Source organism: Cheilinus undulatus, linkage group 2 (genome assembly GCF_018320785.1).
Source record: "Cheilinus undulatus linkage group 2, ASM1832078v1, whole genome shotgun sequence".
In the NCBI taxonomy this organism is placed as follows: Eukaryota; Metazoa; Chordata; class Actinopteri; order Labriformes; family Labridae; genus Cheilinus; species Cheilinus undulatus.
In genome coordinates this window covers 46,621,536-46,644,670 of record NC_054866.1, presented here as the reverse complement: position 1 = coordinate 46,644,670, position 23,135 = coordinate 46,621,536, and the positions used below count along the sequence as shown (strand labels likewise).

Genomic DNA, 23,135 nt, shown 5'->3' with positions numbered 1-23,135 from the left:
TTTGTTGTCAAATCTAATTAATTTTGACCTCTAAAACTGTGTTACTGAGCAATCAAGACTGGGAAGTTAATGTATTTTCTAGTGTATAAGCCCAATGTGACATATATGTAACTTTACAGATCGTTGACATTAGGGGTATGTGTAAAAACTGTCAGAAATGTGCTGTATGTGGTCTGTTGAGTCCGCTTTACGCCCGCCATAATTGTCCTATGTGGAGAAATGGGTGCGGGCTCTTACGGGTTATTGTTTAATGTAAAGAACAAGAGTTAACTTGAATATTGGTGGCATCCACGTCCAAAACACGCAAGGTGTGTTCCAGTTTTTTGCCCCTTACGTAAAATGTTCTCTCCCTTTGCTGTAATTAAAATGAACACACACAAATATGCAGGCACTGACAAGTGAAAACACACATCCACCTACACACTCTCTCTGACTAGTGGAAACATTTCATGTGTTTTTATATGGCTATAATAAAATCTTCCACTCTGATGTGATAATTTAACATCAATGTTTATTTCAAAGTCTTAAAATATTTACAAAAGCAATTAAAAAACTGGTAAGTGCACTATTTAAAACATGATAACCTGTCAAAATGTGTATGGTTGTTGTCCTAAAACAAAATACAGAAGTTGATTTATTTTCTTGAGTTGTGCAAAAGGCATCAAACTTCAGCTGAAAGTAAAACTTGTCCTGAATAAAAGGCAATAAATTGCCACTAATTTACTAAATAACAGGAAAAAAGCATCAAATGTGTGTATTGAGTCTGAATGGCTTCCCTTAAACCAACACCACAACCACATCCCCTGACCCTCGCCACCTCGAGACAACAGGCTGGCTGTAAATCCCGAGCTGGAGAAAAACACGGTGTCATCAGTCTTACAAACACTGATATTACTCATGGCTTTGACAGCACGGGCGGTTTCCTAAGGACAAGCTGACATTCAATTATGAACACAAACATCGTGACAAAAAAGCACTGTATAAATCACGTGGGTTGAAAAACAAACAGTGAAACTGATGGACGGTTCCCTTTGAAACGTTGTCTGAAAACTCCAGCCTCTCATTCAGAAGGAGTTCCCCTCACTCAGACTGTCCCTGCGGTTGTCTGCTGTCCTTCACGGTGTTAGTCTCTCCAAAAACACCTGTGGCATTATCTTCCAGGAAAACCCCAACAACCACTTAGCACCTTTAACTACAACCTCTCCAGGAAGATGATATGTCGAACAGAAATGCCTCTGACAATCATCTGTGAAAAAAGTCTTCCATCTCAGTCATTTGGTCCTTGTGTCCTTTGGCATCTCTTAGAATCATTTTAATAATTTTCCATGTCACTCTGACACACTTGTTTATCACTTCTGTACACATCTGTCCCTTCACTAAATAAATTAATTCATTTCAGACAGATATTTTTATTACTACATTAAAAAATATGTACAAAATATGATCTACATTATCTATATGAAGGAGTTCATGGTTTGATGTGCGTTCAACATGTTTATGGCAGAGATCGCAGGAGGGAAAGTGGACCACAAAGATCCTTTTAAATATTTTGCTCCTCCACATTATCGTCCTCTTAATCTCTGCTGCTTGCTCCTCTCTGTGGTCCCAAACAGTACTTGGTCCATGTCTGTTTGAGGGGAGGCAGAGCAATGTGCCTTGTCGTATTTTTAGCTACACTTGCAGGACTTCACAATCATGTTGGACAGCTGCTCGACCTGAAAGTGAAAATCAACAGTTACGTGATAAATCATCTGAGAGTGTTGCTTTCACATAAAACATTTCAGGTCACTTGGCTGCGGTGTAGATACCTTGTGTTGCCGGCCCACGTAGTAAAGGATTGGCAGCGGCTCCAGTGCCTGAGGAACACAGCATGGCTGGGCAGAGGCTCCTGGGTTGTGATGCTTATACAGGGCCAAAATCTGTAAACAGTTATCCAAGGGAATGAATGAAAACAAAGAACTCAGTTAAGAACTTCATTCCAACATGGCGTGAGTAAAAGCAACTTCAGGACATAGTTATGCAATGTGAGTGTTGTTAAATTCAAGTTAAGAGCCACAAAGAAATGCTTTTCTACCATCTTTATTGTTATTTGTTAATTCTAAACATTTGTCAGCACAACATTTTAATGAATATACTTTAATATAACCTGACACACCATCATCTAGAAATCTCCTATATAAAGAGTTCGGGAAGGGCAGGACTTATCAAAAAAACAATCTTGAATCTTGAGGTGATTGGACATACGGTCTGGCTGTCACATTCATTACAGGCCAATAAGAGTGACAAAACAAAATAAGTTAGTAGGCATGCGTAGCTCAGGTAGTAAAGTATGCTCGGCAAGCGGGTGCTGTCATAGCTTACGAGCAGTGGAGCTTGTTGGTGGATAAAACTCATGCCAAGGCTACTAGAGAGAAGTGCAAAAACATCCTCTCCACCAAGAAAAGCTTTCGTTGTGGTTCACTGCTCCTGTTTAATGCAGAGTCGTAGCCCAATTGTGATGAAACTGCTGCTATACTTTAGCTATATCTAAGATAATCACTACACTGGAAGCAGCCATTACTATCAGCTTCCAATACAACTAAACCATGCTTGTAGCTATGGCCTTGTTCTCCTTAAATAACTCTGATTAGATAGATCCATTTCCAGGCTGAGCACAGTCGTTTCAGACTGGGGCTTTGTAGGATGGATCTGCCTGATGACAGACATTTTTCCACCATTTTTATTTTGAAAATCCACTTTTTTGCATTTAAAATAGGGTTTGTATTTCTGTACTTTCTATAACTAAAAGTTGGTGACTTCTTTTGGGGATGCAAACCTAATTTTATTTGAAATGAAATTAGGAACCTCATGAAGATGGGAGATTTTGACATTAGCTTAATGATGGAAAAATTGATTTTTTATGGATTGAAAAGGAAACTAGGGGACAGTAAAAAGGTAAATGTTGTGTATCATAAGGTGCAGATGACTTTTGACTTGCCCACTGAGCTTTTAGTGAGTTTTTTTTTTAATCTTAAAATAAACATTAAGGAGCAATGTTGAACTTATTTTTCTTTACTGTTCACAAAGTGTGCTGAGAGGGAAAATGAAGAATGCAATTAATATTCACTGCTCCTGTTTAATGCAGAGTCGTAGCCCAATTGTGATGAAACTGCTGCTATACTTTAGCTATATCTAAGATAATCACTACACTGGAAGCAGCCATTACTATCAGCTTCCAATACAACTAAACCATGCTTGTAGCTATGGCCTTGTTCTCCTTAAATAACTCTGATTAGATAGATCCATTTCCAGGCTGAGCACAGTCGTTTCAGACTGGGGCTTTGTAGGATGGATCTGCCTGATGACAGACATTTTTCCACCATTTTTTATTTTGAAAATCCACTTTTTTGCATTTAAAATAGGGTTTGTATTTCTGTACTTTCTATAACTAAAAGTTGGTGACTTCTTTTGGGGATGCAAACCTAATTTTATTTGAAATGAAATTAGGAACCTCATGAAGATGGGAGATTTTGACATTAGCTTAATGATGGAAAAATTGATTTTTTATGGATTGAAAAGGAAACTAGGGGACAGTAAAAAGGTAAATGTTGTGTATCATAAGGTGCAGATGACTTTTGACTTGCCCACTGAGCTTTTAGTGAGTTTTTTTTTTAATCTTAAAATAAACATTAAGGAGCAATGTTGAACTTATTTTTCTTTACTGTTCACAAAGTGTGCTGAGAGGGAAAATGAAGAATGCAATTAATATTGACAAATAAATAAACAAATAATGCACTAATTATGGAACTTAATTGCATTGCAACTGATGCATGATACTGACAGCCTTACTTTTATATGAACAGTTTCCTTAACCACTGAATAGTTGCAGTGAATTATTTTATTGCTTTTTTTGTGGTAATTTCGCTCTGTAATAAATACAGTCAAAAACAGACAGCTGAACAAGTCAAAGCTCAAACAGCAGCGGTTAGGATTTCCCTAAATACAGCTGAGCTGTCAGTGTTGACATTCTTATTTTTGAAATGTGATTCATTTTATTACCATGAAAGCTGAGCAGTAACATCCAGTGCTGAAAAAAGAAGCCAATGTGATGTAGCAAAAACTGAAGTTCCTCAAGTGTCCACTAGTAGCTGGCTGCCAAAGCCCTTACAGTCCCATTGATAACTAAATTAAAAATGCCCATTTCATCAGCAGAAATAAAGAAACTTAAAGCTTGATTCAGAAAACTGAATTGGTCTGAATAGTTCATTTCTTATCAGTTCACACTGTACAGAGGGGGTTAAGTGCAGTTCCATGTTTCATATATTTGACCAGTTTTTCTTACATTTGATCATTCCAATAATCATGGATGTACTCCTCAGAGTCACAAATACTGTTGGATGCATGGAGCCAGGGCTGCATAACCTGATATTGATTGCATATTGTAGAGACATGTTCCAGCATACCTGAGAGTATTTGTTTTCAGCATTCCAGATGTAGGTGCAGGACCCCATACAGTAGTTGGCATGATAGCCTGTTGGCTTATGTATCCACTTCCAGCCCAGATCTTTCCTAAAGTCGATGTACAAGCTTCTCACGCAGCAAGTCTCTGTTTGGCTGCAGGAGAGAAGACAAAGAATCAGATTTAAACCGTGATGAGTTAGCCTAGAAATATAGAGAATATTTACTGTAAAAAGATATGTTTTTAAAATCAGTTTGTATTAAAGCTGCATTTAAGATAGGCTGATTTTAAAACTAATCACATCCCAAAAAAATATCAGCTGCATTTGAAAAGTCTCTCCCACTCTTAAAAAGGACTCCCAGGATTTACTCTATAAACCTCAGAGTGAGTAGAGCTAAAAATAAAAACTGTGTGTTTAGATGCAGTTGCAGCCAAGGTCATTGCTTTTTCCAGCCCCTTTCACCCCTGGTATTATGCACAGAGCTCACTGGCTGTTTTAGGCCCTATGAACATTCACAGCATAACCAGGGGCTTGTGGTAATACTACTACCCACCCAGACATAGCCTGGGCCATGCTTACAATCCAGATCCACCCCTTCCTGTGCCCTAAAAGTGTGGGCTTTATTTTTCAACAGATTTTTCCCATGCCCCTGGTGATATGCAAAGACATCCAGAGCATGACTGGGGTTGTGTCAATCCTCCTTTGTGCCCTCAGACAGCTCATTCACCAAATCTATACTTTACTACAGCCTCAATTTTTGTCCCAAACATGCCTAAACATGCACAGAACTATATACACCCCAATCTGACCAAACTGGATCAGGTGATCTGGGCCTGCTACACAGCCTCTGACCAAGACTTTGACCTAGAGGCAAAACAGCAGAAATGATAAGCATAGCATTATCACCTTCCTTTTGATATTACCTTAAATTAGGGGATAGCAAGCATTGCTGCGTAAGAAATATACAGAGCTGTAAAACTTCATGTTTTTGCAGTTCAACAACTGGTTAGCTGTTTTCTAATTTTACAACTATCTATCAAAGCAGTCGTACATACTTGTGTCAGTAAAACTGATTCTCCCCTGGTGCTTTTACTCTGAGACAAGGACAGATAAACACCCTAATCAAGCTACTCTGGAGCATGATTTAACTGTGCATGTAAACATACATCAGTGAAATAAAATACAACGGAACTGAACTGTATGAGATTTTCAAGATTGCTTACGCTGTGCAGGTATCCTTTGTGTCAGTGGAGCGTTTTTTGCGTGAGGTGAGGTGGCTGCTTGTGTTTTGTGGAATGGACATAGTCAGGATGTAGGGTGGCTGCTGGGTCATCATTTTTAAAGTTCCTATGTCTCCTCTGTCGTTTGCAATCCCAGAGATGGAAAAACTGAAGCCGGCATCAGCGCTAGTCTGGCTGCATTCACAGAAGAGCCGAAGTTGGAATCCCTGTTCATCCTCTGGTAAAACAAAACATTATAACACTTAAAACAGGACTGCTGTTTTATCTTTAAAGATGAATATAATCTGAAAATTCATGTGTTTTACTAAAGTAATGAACAAAAGTTGACATTTTCTTACCTGTTCCTTTGAGCCATTCCTGTAGGGTCTCTGTGACATCGAAGGACAGCCATTTGTTGTTCATCTGGTTAGTGATGAAGCGAGAGGCCAGATAGCGGGCTGTGGACCCCACACCCTTGTACAGCTCCACCCGCTGCTCATCAGCGATATTTGTCTGCTTGATGAGCATCCGTAGCTCTGCGTTGGTCAACAGGCGGTAATCACCCACACTTTCCCGGATCTCAGAGATGTTGAAGAACATGGGGATGTTTTTGGACTTCTTGTTAATGCCGGTATTGTTTTTACCTGCGTGTTGAAAACAGACAATGAGGCCATTTTACAAAACCATTTAGGATAACAAGTTCAGGCTAGGATTAATCTCATAATTGCATGTCATATAATCTGGTGTCTTAAAGCACTTATCCAAAGGAAGAGAATATACACACAGGATTGAGACTTTTCACATAGAGCATACTGTACTTGTTGAAACAGTTGAATCTCCATAAGAAGCACACAGTTAAACTTCTGTTCTCTCTTTTCACTTTGTGTACGTTTATTCGAAGTTTCTCATCAGGGATCATTATCAATGAGGATGAGATTCTGGTGTATGAAATCCATTTTGTTTTTATGCAGATGATGACACTGAAGAGTCCATGATCATGGAGCTCTGGTGTGTTTTTAGTTGGCAGACCACATTATCAGCCCACAGCCTGTATCACTGTGACACAGTCTCAACGCTACTGTCACTACAAGGAAGACAACTGTCAGACATAACAGTCAATGGATAGAAGTGAGTTAAATCAGCAAATTTGTTGGTTTCTGTTGTCATCCATAACACAACATTTGAAGATAAACATTTAAAGATGGTGGTCAGACCTTTTTGGCAATTCTACTGTGCTTATTTTATTAACAATACGAGACGATACGCCATGAATGGCATGATACAGTATGATACAACAGGACGTGATACTTATTGCCCTCTTTGGGAAATGCGCCTTGCACTCTAAAGCCCAAAACACAGCGCCGGACTGTCATGTCACATGACGTGCCTCATTTGCTGTCACTAACACAATGACAGCAATACTTCAATGGTCAAACTCCCCACTGGCCACTGCTGGGCCAGGTGCTTGATACCAGAGCCGAAAGCCTGCCTGTGGCTCGCATCCCTCTCTGGGTATCTGAATAAACAGAAGGAGCAGAGGTATTTCACCAGCAGCCTCCTACTTATTCTACACCTTAAACTAAAGATGGTGCTTCGTTTCTTCTTCTGTGAGAGCTGCTACTACAGCAGCCAAGGTGCAGCATGTACCCGTGTGTCTGGCTGCTGCTGGTGTGGGATTGTCCACAGAAAATAATGGGGGCGGTTGTTTTGGGCTTAAATGCTGAACATATTTTTCTGCTTCTACAATAGATTTGATAAATCTAAACCAGACTTGTTATAAAATGCTTTGCTTGTGAAAAATACAAATCTGCACTTTAGCACCCTCCTGCTACTAAAACTGGTTTTAAAATCTCCTTTGTATCAACTAAAGGCAAAATTATTAATTAAGGGACCCTTTTCTGGTACCAGCCACTCTTTAGGCAATAATGCTTTTTTATTTTTGCACCTTAATCTTGTTTGCGTCCAGTTATTAAGCGGTACACATATAGCAGAGTTTTTCTACACAGAAGCAAGGTTGTAAAAATCTTGAAAACTCAGAAAGTTTCAGTACCAATAATTTTAAATGATAAGTCTTTTTCAGTAACTGACAGAATTGAGAGTGTAGCAGAGGTCCAATCAAATTCACCGGTTTAGCAAACATATAGAGTTAAGAGTACATGTTACTAAGTAATCCTTTAGAGTTATCTGATTACCTTTTTTTTAAAACAACAAATAACATGTTCTGCAATTCAAGCAATCCATTATTGAGTTACTTTTTAATAAAAGTAATCAGCCTCTGGGAAAAATTTGGTATTTCCCTTTAACTTTTGTTGTAGGTAAATCTACAGCAGTGTCAGTTAGCAACAGAGACAACAGGAAGGACAACAACTACTTCATGGAAATACCCTCATTATTTTGCATTTGTGGAGAACAGGGATAATGGGAATGTCAACATTAAGTGCAAGAGACCGTGTTTTATTGTTGTGACTGAAACAGCTGTGCCTAATAAGGTGTTCCTCTGCCCCGTTCAATGTGATTGTGCGTGTATCAAAGAGCTATGAAGGTCAGCACATCTGTTACCTGTTGTTAGGATGCAGAGTTACACATTTGGGCCATAAACTAGGCTGTAAAGTGACAGCAAAGTCAACACAATCAAAGGTGTACACCAAGGCAATATTGATTTTTATAACAAAAGGGTTTCATTGTTTTGTAATGCAAAGGTACTTTAAAAATATATTATTTAAGGTATTTTTGCCTTTATTTGATAGGACAGCTGAAGAGAGACAGGAAACATGGGGGAAAAATGGGGCAAGACATGCATCAGGATCAATCAGGATGCCACGACAGGAGTGTTGAGGGCTACGGTAGCCTGCTCTACCAACTGAGCTAAACTGGTGTCCAATGTAAGCATACTTTATGGTGGGGTTTTATCTCAGAATAAAACACACTAACATAGCAAGTTACTTTTTATCATTACTGCACAATTAATCTAATCACAATCACAATCTTGGTGCCAGGCTCTGCAATAACATAATGGCAATAAAGACTGCAATTATTTCTGTATTAAGTAATACTTGAAAGGTGAAAAAAAATGCTTGCATAAAGGTCTGTGAGTTTACAACACTGACGCTGCATTTGCAAAAAAGGAAAAAACCTTTTTACTTTCCAAATATTATTTTAAAGGTAGTAATGCATAAACTTTGGGTTTTGCTACTTTATATTTGTATGTTTTGAGTTGAGTATTACACCCCTCGATACTATCATTATTCTCTGCATTTTTCAAGCAAGTGGACTGATGATACATTTATTTATTGTATCACAATGCATATCATGATATTGTCTGAGATGATTGCACTTGCACATTAGTCACACATCACTACTATTTATCAACAGTAATCTAGTTACTTAATGAGTGACATTTAAAGTACTGTTAGGTTGACCACACTAGACCAATTTCAAATCTTGAATAGTTTTTAAAAACATGGTAGACCACAAACATGGAGGCCCCAAGGCTACTTGGGGCAGTGGACCCCACACTCTAGAAAATATCTTGACACATATCTCTCTGACAGGAGTTTCACTGTTTGCATCGGGAGCACTCATCTGCCCCATCACCTTTAGCTTGTACTGTCCCATAGGGCTCAGTCCTGGGACCTTTACTGTTCTCTTTATATTTGCTTTCTCTAGGACAGATCAAAGAAAGTTTTAATATTTCTTATCTATATGCATATGATGTATACCTGCATATTTATTTTAAACCTAGTGAGACCTTTAGGTTGTCCAGTCCCCTAGACTGCCGTAACACTGTTAGGACCTGGACTACAGATATCTATCTACAACTTAATGGCATTGCTTAAACCAAAAATGTCCCTATAATCATGCAAAAAACTTGGTTCCTCTCTCTAACAGTGATCCATCTCTATCACTTGACCCTCATACAAAACAGCTAACATGCTTTTATGATTACAGAAACATTAGTACACTCAGACATTTTGTTACACCAACTAAACCTAAAATGTTCACCCATGCACTCATCTCATCCGCACTGACTAATGTAACAGCCTCCTCACTTCACTCAATGTGTCTGTCACGAACCACTTTTCCATCAATTCAGAACGCCACTGCTCAGCAGGTCAAACAAACGGTCTCCTATCAGTCCCATACTAAAATCTCTACACTGGCTCCCCGTTACTTGCAGGATTAGGTTTAAAATTCTCACCTACACTTTAACAGCACTTCACAGTCAGGCCCCTATTTGCCAACCCGTTCACTGAGATCCAGCTCACTCAACCAACTCACATTTTTAAAGACGTGGTGGCTGGGCTTTTGAGGTCTTAACATCACAACTCTTGAACTCCCTGCACATGTCGATATCTTATTCTGACTCAGCTGAGTCTGAAAAAACAGTTAAAAACGTACATGTTAAGACAGGCTCATGGATAATCATATTCACCTTGTCATCTTACTCTAAATGCCTCTCACTTTGTTTGCCGGTAATTGTACCTAGTCATTGCTTCTCTTTAACAGCGTGGACTCTGAGACCCCCTTTATCTCTCCTTTTGTTCCTGTGTCATTACTTTGGCATATTTCATGCTCTGTTTGTTTCTACTTTTTGTGTTGTGCTTGTGACATTTGTCTGTGAAAAGTTTACTTTTACTTGCTTACAAATGATCGTTTGCAACGTATCCGTCCAAGAGTCTCAGGGGAAACTGGACCTGAATTCTAGTTTAAAATCATGTAGTGTGTCTCCAGTCTTACCCAGCACTGCAAAATAAAGGCATTTGTCAATTCCTTTGGTGTTAGAGTTACATTTATGCCACTTTAGACTGTGTGAGGGAGTTTACATTGAGTTTGGGTGGGGGTATGGGGTGGGCTTGTGTTCGATGCCTTAGTATGTAATAGTTACAATGTTATTTTTTTACTAGCATGGTTATGAAGTTTAAGAATCTAGAGTTGTGACTTTCCTATCCAGGGTTGGAAAGTACATCTACTTCAATTACTGTAACTGAGTAGTGTTTTAGTGTACTTGTACTTTTTTGAGTGCATTTTGAAATCAGTACTTTTACTTCTACTTAAGTAAGTTTTAACCAGAGTGGCTGTATTTTTAATTTGACTACAGCACTCCTGTGCTTCTTCCTCCTCTCTTGACTATGCAGTAGCACATAGCCAGAAGATGAGTCCACATCACATTCATCACCAGCGAAAATTGTGTTGGGTGTTGAAAGCTCAGGGCTAAACAATTGGAGTTGATTTTTACTCTCAAAGTTTAATTTTAGCTCCATTCTGAGTGAAATGGTTTTCATTTTTGGAGTTACTTGACAGTGTTGATCCACTGGAAACACATTTGCACCATGAGTGATGTTATCCACTGAGTTAGAGATCCTTCCTGTGAATTTATGTGATCCTAAAGGACACTTTATTTTTAGATTTAAATATATATGAGTTTAATTAACACTGTTAAAGCTGCTGTGTATATCACCTTAATATAAAGGTGTGACTTTATCTGAAAAACCTGGTTGGAAATCTATTCTTTTGTTGTTCTTGCTAATAAGGAAAAAGCATAACAACTGTACAACTCTTCAGTGCTACTCGATACTTAAAGTAAAATTTAAAGTAAATACTTTTACTTGAGTCGATTTATAGACTTTTACCTTTACTTAAGTACATTTTTACCAGAATAACTGTACTTTTACTTGAGTACAATAGTTGTGTACTTTTTCCACCTGTGGTTCTATCATCCTGTTTCTTGGAATGACCCTACATGAACATTTTATATGGGAAGACCATGATAGTGGGTCAGTTGTGAGCTTTCTGGAAACAAGAACTAGAGAGAAAGTGAAAAGAAGCAGTTCCTGACCAGGTCTGACTCATCATCTGATTCACTAAACTCAAAATTCATTTTTACTCATGTAACACATAATGCTTACTATTATAATGTAATACTGGGATGTTTTCTTAGTTTTTCATCAGTGTTTTTTACGTAATTCCAAACACATGATTGAATGAAATTGCAAAATTGTCCGTGTTGCTCAATAATCTAAAGTAGAGCCAAACGTCCATCTATTCCAGCTGCTATAAAAACTGGCCACAAAGAGTGTTTTGTTTTATTACAGTATCCCTGCCCATATTTGCAACTTTAATTTCTGAGCCGGCCCATATCATGAGAGCAAGAACATTCCACTAGAAGAGCCTGATAGAAACCAGAGCCAAGCTACTGCAGGCTTAACACCATAAATCTACTGGCGTTACATTACAAAGGATTAAGTTGGACGAAGATGTGCAAAGATAAGCACAAAAAGGCAGAAGATGAAGAACAAAACACGGTGTAGACAGACGGCATGAGAGGAGGTGCCGAATGGGGGCTTTGAACAGGATAAATACAAAGAAAACAACAAAGTGGAGAACGTACTCGTGAATAAAACTCACAGTTGTGAGGGGTGAGGGATGTGAGTGGGGGTGCAGAGAAATTGGAGATGTGTATGAATGGATCCTGGGTCTGGCCCAGGTCCAAACCTACTCTGCTTCAGCCTGCCAGAGCTGGGATTCTCCACTCACAAGTCCAGGAATTACTCTGACAGCAGCTATAGCCCAGCCTCGCATACTTGAGCTGCATAGTTGATCCAGGCTGTACCAGGATCCTCCATGTCACTGCTGCTTGTGTATCATATACCAATATCACCATCTGTGTTGCTACATAGGTAGTGTTTCACACACTGCACTGAGGTCAAACTGAAAAGAGCTAATGTGGGGCGTAAAGGGAAATGAGATGACATTTTACTGGTCACACCCAAAGCAGAGTCAAATATTTGGTTGTAAGTGCATAAATGGAAACACAGAGCATCACAACATCGAACATGCACAGTATGTGGAGTGAGGTGAAGCACATACCAAGCAACGCCAAACACGGAGAGTCATCATCTCCGGCTAGTTGAAGTAATGTGAAATAAATGTGTTAAGGGTTAGAGAAGTGTTTACGAAACAGGAAATCATGTCAGTTCCCCAAAAAACATGTTGGCTGCTGCTCCAAAATCACAGTGAAGCTTTATCTTCATTTCTTCTTTCAAGTTATCTCAGCTTGCATTGTTTCTGGAGGTGTTCGTGTGATCAGATAACACTTCAAGAGCAGAAAACAAAAAGATTCTTCTTCATGCCTGGTGAAGAAAAGGCCTCACTCCTTCAGATCGGTGCGAAGATAGCACCCCAGCCTGTGTACTGACATGGGTGTGGGGGGGATTTGTGTGTTGAATCAAGTAAGCCCAGGCCAGCTGTTGTGACAGGTAGAGAGACAGCACTGTAATTATGAGTGGGAGGAACCAGATTCCAGCAACAGGCTAAATACCTGCCTCCTTCATATGCTCAGCTCCACCCTCCCACAGACCACTTGCTGATGTCTCGTTTCCCCACCTCACCCTGTTTCACACCGACTGTCCAGTCCTTGCTGCGTTGCTTCGTCATTGAAGGGGTTTAGAACCTCCATATACTCTTAGATATAATCCCACGGGGAAAGAGTATAATATTATTATGGTCAAGTAAAAGTAAATCTCAAGGGACTCTTACGACTTGTTTAATTAAAGACTTCTCTATAATAAAGTGCAATTCACGCCCTCGTTATTACCCTTAGATTTTTAACAGAAACATAATGAAATATTCCAGACATAAACCATGCCAATCTACTGAATATTGTCTTATTTCAGACACAGACAACAGGTTGATTATTGATCCACAGGAACACATGAGTAAGCAAATATAATCTTTTTGTCATACTGTAGAGATAATGCACTTGAAGCACTTAAATATGGCTAGAGATTCACTTCGTTTTCTTTGGATTCATCCTCAACAGTACTTTTCCATCTCCATCTGCCAGTTTTAGCTCAAGCAGTCATCTTCTTCTCATCAGTGTACCCATGCTCTTCACAGTTATGGGGTACACATAAGCCCGCCAGCTGGCCAATTTCATATGGTTGACGAAATGCTCGGATGTCCTTTTTTTGGTCTATTTTTTAAAACTTAGTAATCTAGTGGCAGTACAACACTTCCCTGAAAACGTACTTATGCAAAAAAGAAGAACTAAAAATACCACCAAAACTACAAATACACAAAATCAGGTACTCAGTTACGATAAACTGAATAAATATTTTTTTTCCCTTTCTAATAGGGGTTGACTGATATTGACTTCACAGGGCTGACACTGATTAAACAATTACATTAGACTGAATACCGATATCTGGAACAGATATGTATCAGTGGCAGTCAGACTTCAATCTGACTGCCGAACAATCAAAGTTATAAAAATCGGAATTTCTGCATTTAATTGCCATTAATATCTCATTTGTGGTATTTTGAAATTTTGCCATTTGCATTTCCTTGGAACCTCAAGACTTAGTGAAACTGATGACTTATTATTGTCATTTACATCTATTGTGTATTGTAGTTTTTTTTTTTAAGTGAAATGAGACATTAAGGAGCAGTGGTGGACTTATTCCATATAACTGTGGCTGCAGGGAGACACTGTATTGGCCTAACCAAAGTGTGCTGAAAGGGACAATAAAGCATGCAATTAATATGATTAAAAGAATGAATGCACCATAGACCTTAATCACACTGCAATTATTGCAAAAAGCGCTTGTTATTCAAAATGTTGTCTAGCCAATTAGATAGAGTTGTGAGTGGAAAATTAGGTGAGGCTGCTGCAAGGAAAAAAAGAGCTAGAGAGAAAGACACAGCTTACAGCAGAGCCAAGGAAGTGCATTTTTGATTAATTAATTTAAGCTGCAATCAGTAAACTAAAATGCTGGGACAGATAGCCAACCATATGCTGAATATCTGCCCTGATAATTGGTCGACCCCACCTTTACACCGTATATAATAATTATTCCAAAGAAGTGAACTCTTTTTAATCCTGAATAGTGCAAAGTGGCAGGTTTCCAGAAAAGGAAAGCGTTTCCTATGTAAACAAGCTGAATTATAGTTGGACCAATACCATGTTAAATAAGAGAAGTGAATTTATGGGTTTCAGGGAAGGGATGTAACTGCTCACCGGCTGGAGGAATTTAGCCTAATTTACCACACAATTATTATAATGGAGCCAAAAACTATTAAGGTTTAAAATGCTCTGCACACAAATATGCATCCCTGTAAGGCATTGATGGGAATCAGGAAAGTGTAATTCAAACAATAAAAAAAGTCCAAATTAAAGTTAAGTGGAGGATTGTTAAGCTCCTGTGAGGAGTTATAGTTGGGGAAACAGACTGAAGTTCATGTTAATGTCTCTTTGTGAGCTTCTAAAGTAAACCAGAATATCAGCAACAACACTGAATATTTCCATAATTTAATATTTATATAGTTGTCGAGACCAGAAACTACTTCTGTAGGTAGATGTTGAAGTGATTTACATTAACAGCCTGCATTTTTTCATGAAGACAAATCTCATTCAGTACATTTACATGCCAATTTAGTCAAACTAAAGTTACAGCTGGATTAGGGGGTTTAATTGGCCCTCTGTTACTGTCCTGGTACACAAGAACCAGAGGGAAATTAATTCATTGATGAGAGTATCATCTACTCCACCGTGGTAGGTGGCAGCATGCCCTCTATCAGTACGTTACTATGGATCTTCTTCCTGTTGACCTTGCTAACAAGTTAGCAAGCAGCTAACCAGTTGTATGTCAAACAGTGAAAGCATGAATAATTTTAAAGCTCTGTACATGTCATGAATACCCTACACTTTTGGTATAAGGGTTAATGACATATAAGGCTTCAACCATTCCAGTTGAACCACCTGGCATCTCATTTCAAATTTAAAAGGCAAATACTTTGACATGTTACCTTTGCTCTTGTTAAAAAGGGGCACCTTTTTTCAATAAAATCAAGGATTTAATGGCAAAATACATTTCTAGCAGTTTTACATTGGTTGTACCATCTGTCATGGAAAGTCCCTCATTATTTTAGAGAGATCTACAAACCATTACACTCTGTTACAAGTGTTAACTGAAGTCAAATAGGTGATAGATTATGCTACCTCTTCATTTCAAAATAAAATACCCATGGTTACAGTTGCTGCACTCTGACATTTAAGAACTTACAATTAGACTAGTGGGTTAAATAGAGCAAATTAATTTATGCCAAGAATTTTTTTTTTCCAAAAGGAAATAACAGAGTCAGACACAAAAATATGCATGACATGTCACTGACCCATAAATGTATAGCACATTATCCTATTGGCTAATGTTGATATTGAAAGGAAGACTTATGTGCTGTCTAGTATTTATGCTGTTCGACTTCCAAGTCAAACCGCAGCACAGAGGCTGTGGAGCATATTATGCGTAACGCCTTGTCCAATTTGGGTCAAGTTGAAGTGTATATGTGTAAGAGTAAATTGTTCTCCAGTGGCATAATCTAGGAATACGGTGGTGTGTTCCCATCAAGCATTCTGTTAGAGTTTGCTGTGGTATGCAATTATTTCCATTTCTATGGTCAAACATTTGTAAAAGCACCAAAATAACTGATTCATTCCATACTACTTTTTTGCCGTCCTCCTTTAAGGTACTGAGAGTACCTATCCGACCTAAAAAGATGGAGCTAGACACACTACTGGTTTACACCCCTGCCTAACAAGTAAAGGTGTTTTTTGCTGAGAAAACTCAAGCCATATCAGGATTTACCACACCAAACTATACCAAAATGCTCTGAATCGAACCAGACTCTGTGGAAACGTACTTCAGTTCTAAAGCCCAAAACACAATGGTGCTGGACGGTCATATGATGTGCCTTAAGTGCCATCCCTCGCACATCCCGATGGCAGCACGTCATAGGTCAAAATTCCTGCTCCCCGGTAAAAAACGATTAGAACAGTGATATTTCAAAAGCAGCCAAGGCCTCCCACTTATTCTGCAACTGGAATAAAAGATGGAGCTAAATTTCTCTTTCAGTGCTCTCAAATAAAGCTGCTACTACAGCTGCTGAGTTGGGCAAGCCAACACTTCTCTCAGTAAAAGACTCTGCCACCCATGGTCAAAGGCGCCGGGAATAGAGCAGTGGCTATAAAGTGTAGTGGCGTGGCATGTCTGGCTGCTGCCGGTGTGGGTTTGGTTATAGAAAATAATGGGGGTGATCATTTTGATGAGTGTCAGGCAGCGTCTGTGTGTTTTGGGCTGAGAAATCTGATTTAGTGCAACCTCTGTCAGATTAACATGTTTACATGTATTTGAAAGGCCCAGTTTTAGTCAGACTGGCACAAGAGTTACACTTTTTGCAACTGCATGTAAACATTGTGATTGACCAATGAAAAATTTAGGGTTTGGGCGCAGATGACCTAGTGGATAGGTCACATCCCATGTACGCGGGTGGCTTTGTGGCTCCTTCACAGCATGTCATTCCTCACTTGCTTATCCCTGTTTCTGACTCTATTCACTGTCCTTTCCCTGCTTTGTAGGCGAAAAAAAAAACAAAAAACAAAATAAAACTTAAAAAAGAAAAATGAAGATAAAACTATCACTTCTTCAATTGGATTCTCCCTTTGCTTTGTTTAAACACAGGCCTATGTGTCATTACTTTCACAACATTTTGGAACCAGTCAGCTATCATTGTCCGTCATCATCTGAAAGACAATGACAGACAGGATAGTGGTGTGAATTTCTCAGTAATTTCATTGTGACGTGAATGCATAAGTTCTTGTTCCAGAAGCGCTGATTCATTTGTTTACCTCAGTTTGGCAGTAGAAAGTAAGTTATAAAGCAGCCTCACTCTAGCTCACTTTAGTAGTATTAGCCATAAAAAGAAACCTATTTTCTTCTGATTTACCTGAAATTAACCTGGATTAAGTTTGTTGAAGTAAAAACATCATGATGATGCAGATTTGTCAAAAGTAAACATGCAGGCTTTGTCTGGGCTCTCCTCAAGAGGAGAAGAAAATAACTTTTATGATAATAGTCTGTTGAAATGAGGTCAGTTCGATCATTTTTGATGCTTTTCAGGCAGAGGAGGAATCTGAACACTGATTGGCAATACTACATCAAGTGAAAATAGTTGATTTTAAATGGATTACAGCGTCACTCATTTTATATAGAGACAGTATACGTTTTTAGTGATTAAAAAAATCATTGTGAGAATATCATTGATGGGAGCTGATATAGTTGATATTTTGCATGTTTTGCTGTCTACACAGGCTGTTTTTCCTTCATACAACAAATCATGCTGATATGTGATAGCTCAATACAGCTCAGAGTACAAATGTACTACAAAAGGAAACCAGAACATTTTCCACTCTGACAATCTAGATCCTGTAGAAAGATTCTACATAAAATGTAGAATCCGTAAATGGAGATTACTTTCACAGGAGCACAAAAGCTTGAGTGTCTCCCACACCCCCGTACATGTGTTTTCTTTAATAATTGCAAAGTATTTCTTGTAAGGCCTACACGCGACGATCAGTCTTTCCAAGTGTGCTGAGGGTGAGTCCCTTTAAGGAACCGCCTGAGTATTAAGACAGCGGATGGTTCTCTTTTCTGGCATTCCACAGAGGTAGGAAACACATGCTCCCCATGGGCACTTCTTGCACCGGACCTGAGTCACTCGAGATCTCCATGGCCATCAGCCTGCCTTCCTTCCTGCTAAGCTGCCCCGTCACAAACATGCTGCAGGCACGCTGATAATAAGCTCAGGAAACCCGGCATGGAGAAGAGCAAGAGGGAAGGAGACAGGGGCAGAAGTAGGCCCAAGTACCGCCAGAGAGACTTGAAAATAAAACTGAAACATAGTTCAGGGAGAAGGCAATATGACGGAGGACCAGTGACAGGATAAGCAGGGGAGAACCCAATGCTCATGTTACAGGAAACCCCCAATCCCTGAGGGAGAGGGAGAGAGAGAAAACGAAAGAGAGGAGACACAGTGAGGGTGAAAGAGTGCATGTCATGTCTTCTCTCATCTCATTTTTCCCTGTTCGTTAGTTTTCATGTAAGCAAAACCAAATCCTGCCCTTCTTTTTAAAAGTCCCTTTGTTCTGTTTTTTTACTCTGCACACTCCTGACCATGGTCCATCCACTCACGTCCTTCTTTTGAAGTGGTGGATAAAAGAGGTTAAGTGTGGATGCCTGCCTGAAAGGGTGAGGAGTATAGACACGTAGAGAACAATGGAGCAAAGAAACCAAACTAAAAAAAAATCTGTTTATCATAACAGTTTGGGAGTCATTGCACAATTACAGCCAAAACCCATTTGGCTGAACAGACAGCATGTGAAAGCTAGCCAAACAAACCGTGCTAATAAAGCAGTAAAAATGCCATGGATACCACGAAAGCAACACGGAGCATCGGGCCAGATGCAAAGAACAGCTCTGCTAACAAGTAACGCCTGTGATCTCTGAACTCCTCCAGTTGCCTGAAGATGTTGGGTGGAGATCAGAAGGGGTACACATGTTAGGGGAATTTATGGACAAGATTGGAATTGACACCAGCCATCAGGCAAATGCTTGATTGAGGCTGTAGCTTGTGTGTTTTTTCTGCCTTTGCTAGTTTCTTTAGGCTTGTTTACACTAAACCAAGGAGTGCCAGTATAATGAAAACATGAACTATCTGCTTGGAGAATACCTCTTATACCTTGTTCATATAATACACTCAAATTCAGTTACCTGAGGATTCTTTTTTCTGGGCCAACTGTCAATGAAGGGTCTAAAAGGTACTTTCTCTGGGTGTGTGTGTTGAGCAGTGTTACATAAGTGCATAAAATTTTGACATACTATTATTTGACATTCCTGATGCTTTCATTTAACAGCCAACCATTGCCTTCATTTTTAACAGTGGGTGTTTATGTGCATGCTTGGGCTGGGCAGAATCATATTTTAATATGTTTTTAGCTAAATGGTGATACACAACACATCTGGATATTTTTCCATAAAGAAATGACAAAAACAAAGTTTATCTAAGTCAGATTCACATAAACAAATGCCAAATGTAAGACAGGCACTTTTCATAACAGCCAGCTACACGATGTCAATATGCACATGAAAAATGGCAAGAATTGTTAGTGGAAAAAAATGATAGATGTAAATTGAAATTGCTACTTAAATGGCATAAAACAGATGAAATTTCATCCCAACATCTCAAGTACATTTTCTTGAGGTCAATTGTCATGCAACTGTCAGCGGGTTTTACTGTTAACAGTCTTTTTACTACTGGAATCTATATTTGTAGAAACATGAGGATGTAGTCCAATCTCTTTTAATGCAAGCAAAGTTAGCTACAGTGGTGTAATGGATCATGGATAACCCTCCAGTTAGGTCCTATGTGGAAGTTTTTAATCTCAGAGGTTGTGGCCCTGGAAAAACTGGAACTTTGGGGTCTTGACTAAAATCTGGATCTTAATAAATAATCAAGCAGACAGCCAGAGAAATTTTGGATTTAGAGTAGGCTAATGGACACAAGAGTGTCTCAACCCTATAACTGTTACTTTGAAAGTACTGTAGAGAGTCTTTTTTTTTTATCAATGTCAAAAAACCTTTTTCACATGGATCAACCAGTCTAGTAGTATCAATATATGTGTGTTTTCTTTTATGTTTCTTAAAATGTAATAAGCAGATTTTACCCAACAAAAGGGCACTCGCAAATGGCTAGATGTTGGGATGGACAGTATCCAACACAATACTAATACATTATGGTCAATACAGATATTAATACTGATATTCAAATGTAGTTCAGAACTCACACTTTAAAGATTTTCAAGGAAACAAACTTTAGTCCATCTAACACAAATTAAATCTTAAGGAATAACGATGGACAAAGCAAAAAGATCAACAAAACACAAAAATATTCTCACATATGGCCAATATTTACTTCTGATATAGGTCCAATATTGACAGACAATATATCATTGTAAATATCAGCAGAAATCCTCATATCTGCCAACTCCAGTAATCAACTTTTTGAGCTATTTTTGCCAGATCAATATTCTGATAATGACGTGCATCCCTCACTTCATGAAATTAAAAGAAGAAGCCTTTAAAATTATTTTAATGCAAAAAAAACTGTATACCCTAAATCCTGGTTTAAAACTAGTGCCGTTAGTTGATTTAAAAAATATATATATTTATAATAGACTTGGTAATTAATAAATCGCAATTAATCGTATGTCTTTAACTTGAGAAAGATTGCATTGCTGGTAGATTTAAAGATAAATGAATCAGAACAAGCAGAAAGGACATACAGTTATTCAGAATACGTTTTTAATCACATTCTTCAACGCTCAAAATTTTTGACATCACAATTGAAAATATAATTGTAAAAACAGGATACATTGCCCATCCCTAGTGCACGCAACCCATAACTGATGCTTTGTGTGTTTTCTGGTACTCACTGGTCATGTTGAACTTGTGCAGCACCTTGGCGAAGTACTCCTCCTCCTCCTGTTCGGTGGAGATGTCCGTTTGAACCTCAGTCTGCTGCTCCTTCAGTATCTCCTTGGTGCTGTTGTAGAGCGACAGCAGGGTGCTGGGGATGTCCTCCTCATCTCCGGCCTGATCCGGCTCAGGCTCTTTGGGCATACGCAGTTTGCTAAGTATCTGACTCCTAATGGCCTCGATGCGCTTCTTCTTCACCATCTCAAGGTCCAGTGTCTTACATGTAGACATACCACTCACATTGACCACTGTGTACACCACCAAGAGCATCAAGAGTGCCAGCTTCATGGTGCCAACCTGACTGTCTGCCAGTACTTCTACTCTCTGGTTCTTTGCAAGTCCTCCCTCACCTTTCTTTCACTGGCTGCCTGGGACAGGGGACGCTTGGCGAGCTGTGAATCACTCAGTGGAGAGGTGTTGGTGACGCAAGGTGTTTACACGGCAGAACAATAAAAGCAGTGTGGAGAGTCCTGAGAGTTTAGGACTGCTGGTGCCTCCGCTGTCGCTGCTGCTGCTGCTGTGAAAACCACCTAACACTTGTGACCTCTTTGCATTGAAGCAGGTGGAGAGAATCCCAGTGGGCAGACAGACAAGGAAGTGATGAGCCAGCCTCTGACTCAACAACACAGGTAACACAATGACGTCTCAGAGGCTCAAGTGGGTCCAGAGTGAAGCTGTCAAAAGCTAACAGAGCCCAGCTAAACATGCACTCAGAGCCCTCAGGAGACCTCTAGAGCACCCAAAACGATGTGCCTTCACTTCAATAATCAACAGGGCTGGTGGTGAACCCACAGACCAACCAGAGGTTGATATGATTTAAATTTCCACCCACAATATTAAATCATATCCTATCCTACTTGAAGCAAGTATATATCTGCCTCCACGTGTCAGCTGTATTGCTCACTAGGCAGTCTCTCTTTACATGCCCCCAGAGAACAGCCCAGCAAATGTGGAGGGAGCCTTGCAACACTCAGCAAAATGAAGAGCGGTGTTGGCAGAGCCTGACTTACTTAATATTTGATTCCAAGGCTTTCCAGCTGACTGCGCTTTCTACCCGTCTTGACCCCCGAGCTCTAATCATTCAGGGCTGATCTGTACGTGGATGTGATGTCAAACAGGCCCTCTCTTAGTGTCTCTTAGGACAAAATTGCAATGATAAGTCCTGAGTGCTAAGTGGAAGAAAATGGCCTTCCTATTTCTCTGTTTTTGAAGTTTGATCAGATGACCTCCCGCTTCCTTTGCAGATAAAACTCTCAGGAATTTTGTGTCGCCGTAGTGCTGATCAAATGTCCTCTGTGCATCGACAGAAAGTATAATGTAGTATTAAAAAGCCACTTATTGTAAACCAGTCATAACTTTATGCAGTAAGCCATTAAAAGAGGTCCTGCAGGTAAACATCTGATTAACTTGTAACACTGTGACTACCTCTTTTTAGCAACAACACTATGTGATCTGTGTAAAAATAGCTTTCAACACTTCCAGCTTGTGTGTTCATAACAAACTAAGAAGCTGAAGTATTTTAAATTGAATCTTCCTCGTCAAACACAAACGTATGCTCTCTTTGCACCAGGCCAGCTGAAAACAGCACAAGGAAGGATGCTGTCAGAAGATAAAATCACAGCTTACGTCTCCTCTTGTCAGTCAAACACTGTCCTAGCGTAAAGAAAGTTTGACACACCTTCTCTGTAAAAGAGCGTAGCATCCACACGGAGCAGCAGTAGCAGTAGCAGTAGCAGAAAAAACAGTCCTTAGCTCACGCTGTGTTGGGAATCAAATTGAAGTCACGTCTCTGTCCTTTCTCCCTTCTATTCATCCATTGGTTTCCCCTTGTTTCTGCCCTCTGAAGCCCCCTCCTACCTTCCCTGTAGTCTCCTCTGACACTACTCCTTCTTTGCACCTCTATTTAACTCCCTGCCTCTCTCTCCTTTCTCCCTGTGTGCTCCCTCTCTCCTGGTGCTTGTCAGAGCTTGCTAGTGACAAAGTGATTTGTGGTAGCTCAGCTAACTTTTCTCTTGCTCTCACTAGCTCAGCCTCTCTCTCCCCCTCTCTAACCCTTCTTTTTTTTCTGGTTCCTGTTACTCGTCTAATAGAGCGAGGAGCTCTCCGCCCAG

At 39.5% G+C, this 23,135-nt stretch overlaps 1 protein-coding gene across 1 annotated transcript; it reads right to left on the bottom strand.

Annotated features, from left to right (window-relative positions):
- Window positions 1-494: 494 nt before the first annotated feature.
- tgfb1a (transforming growth factor, beta 1a) lies at window positions 495-23,064 on the bottom strand. Its single transcript, XM_041804901.1, has 6 exons — window positions 20,982-23,064; window positions 6,019-6,303; window positions 5,663-5,897; window positions 4,443-4,593; window positions 1,809-1,919; window positions 495-1,715 (listed from the first exon to the last, which is right to left on the bottom strand). Exons 1-6 carry the CDS (start codon window positions 21,310-21,312, stop codon window positions 1,668-1,670), a joined length of 1,161 nt encoding a protein of 386 aa, XP_041660835.1. The 5' UTR covers window positions 21,313-23,064; the 3' UTR covers window positions 495-1,667.
- Window positions 23,065-23,135: the final 71 nt, after the last annotated feature.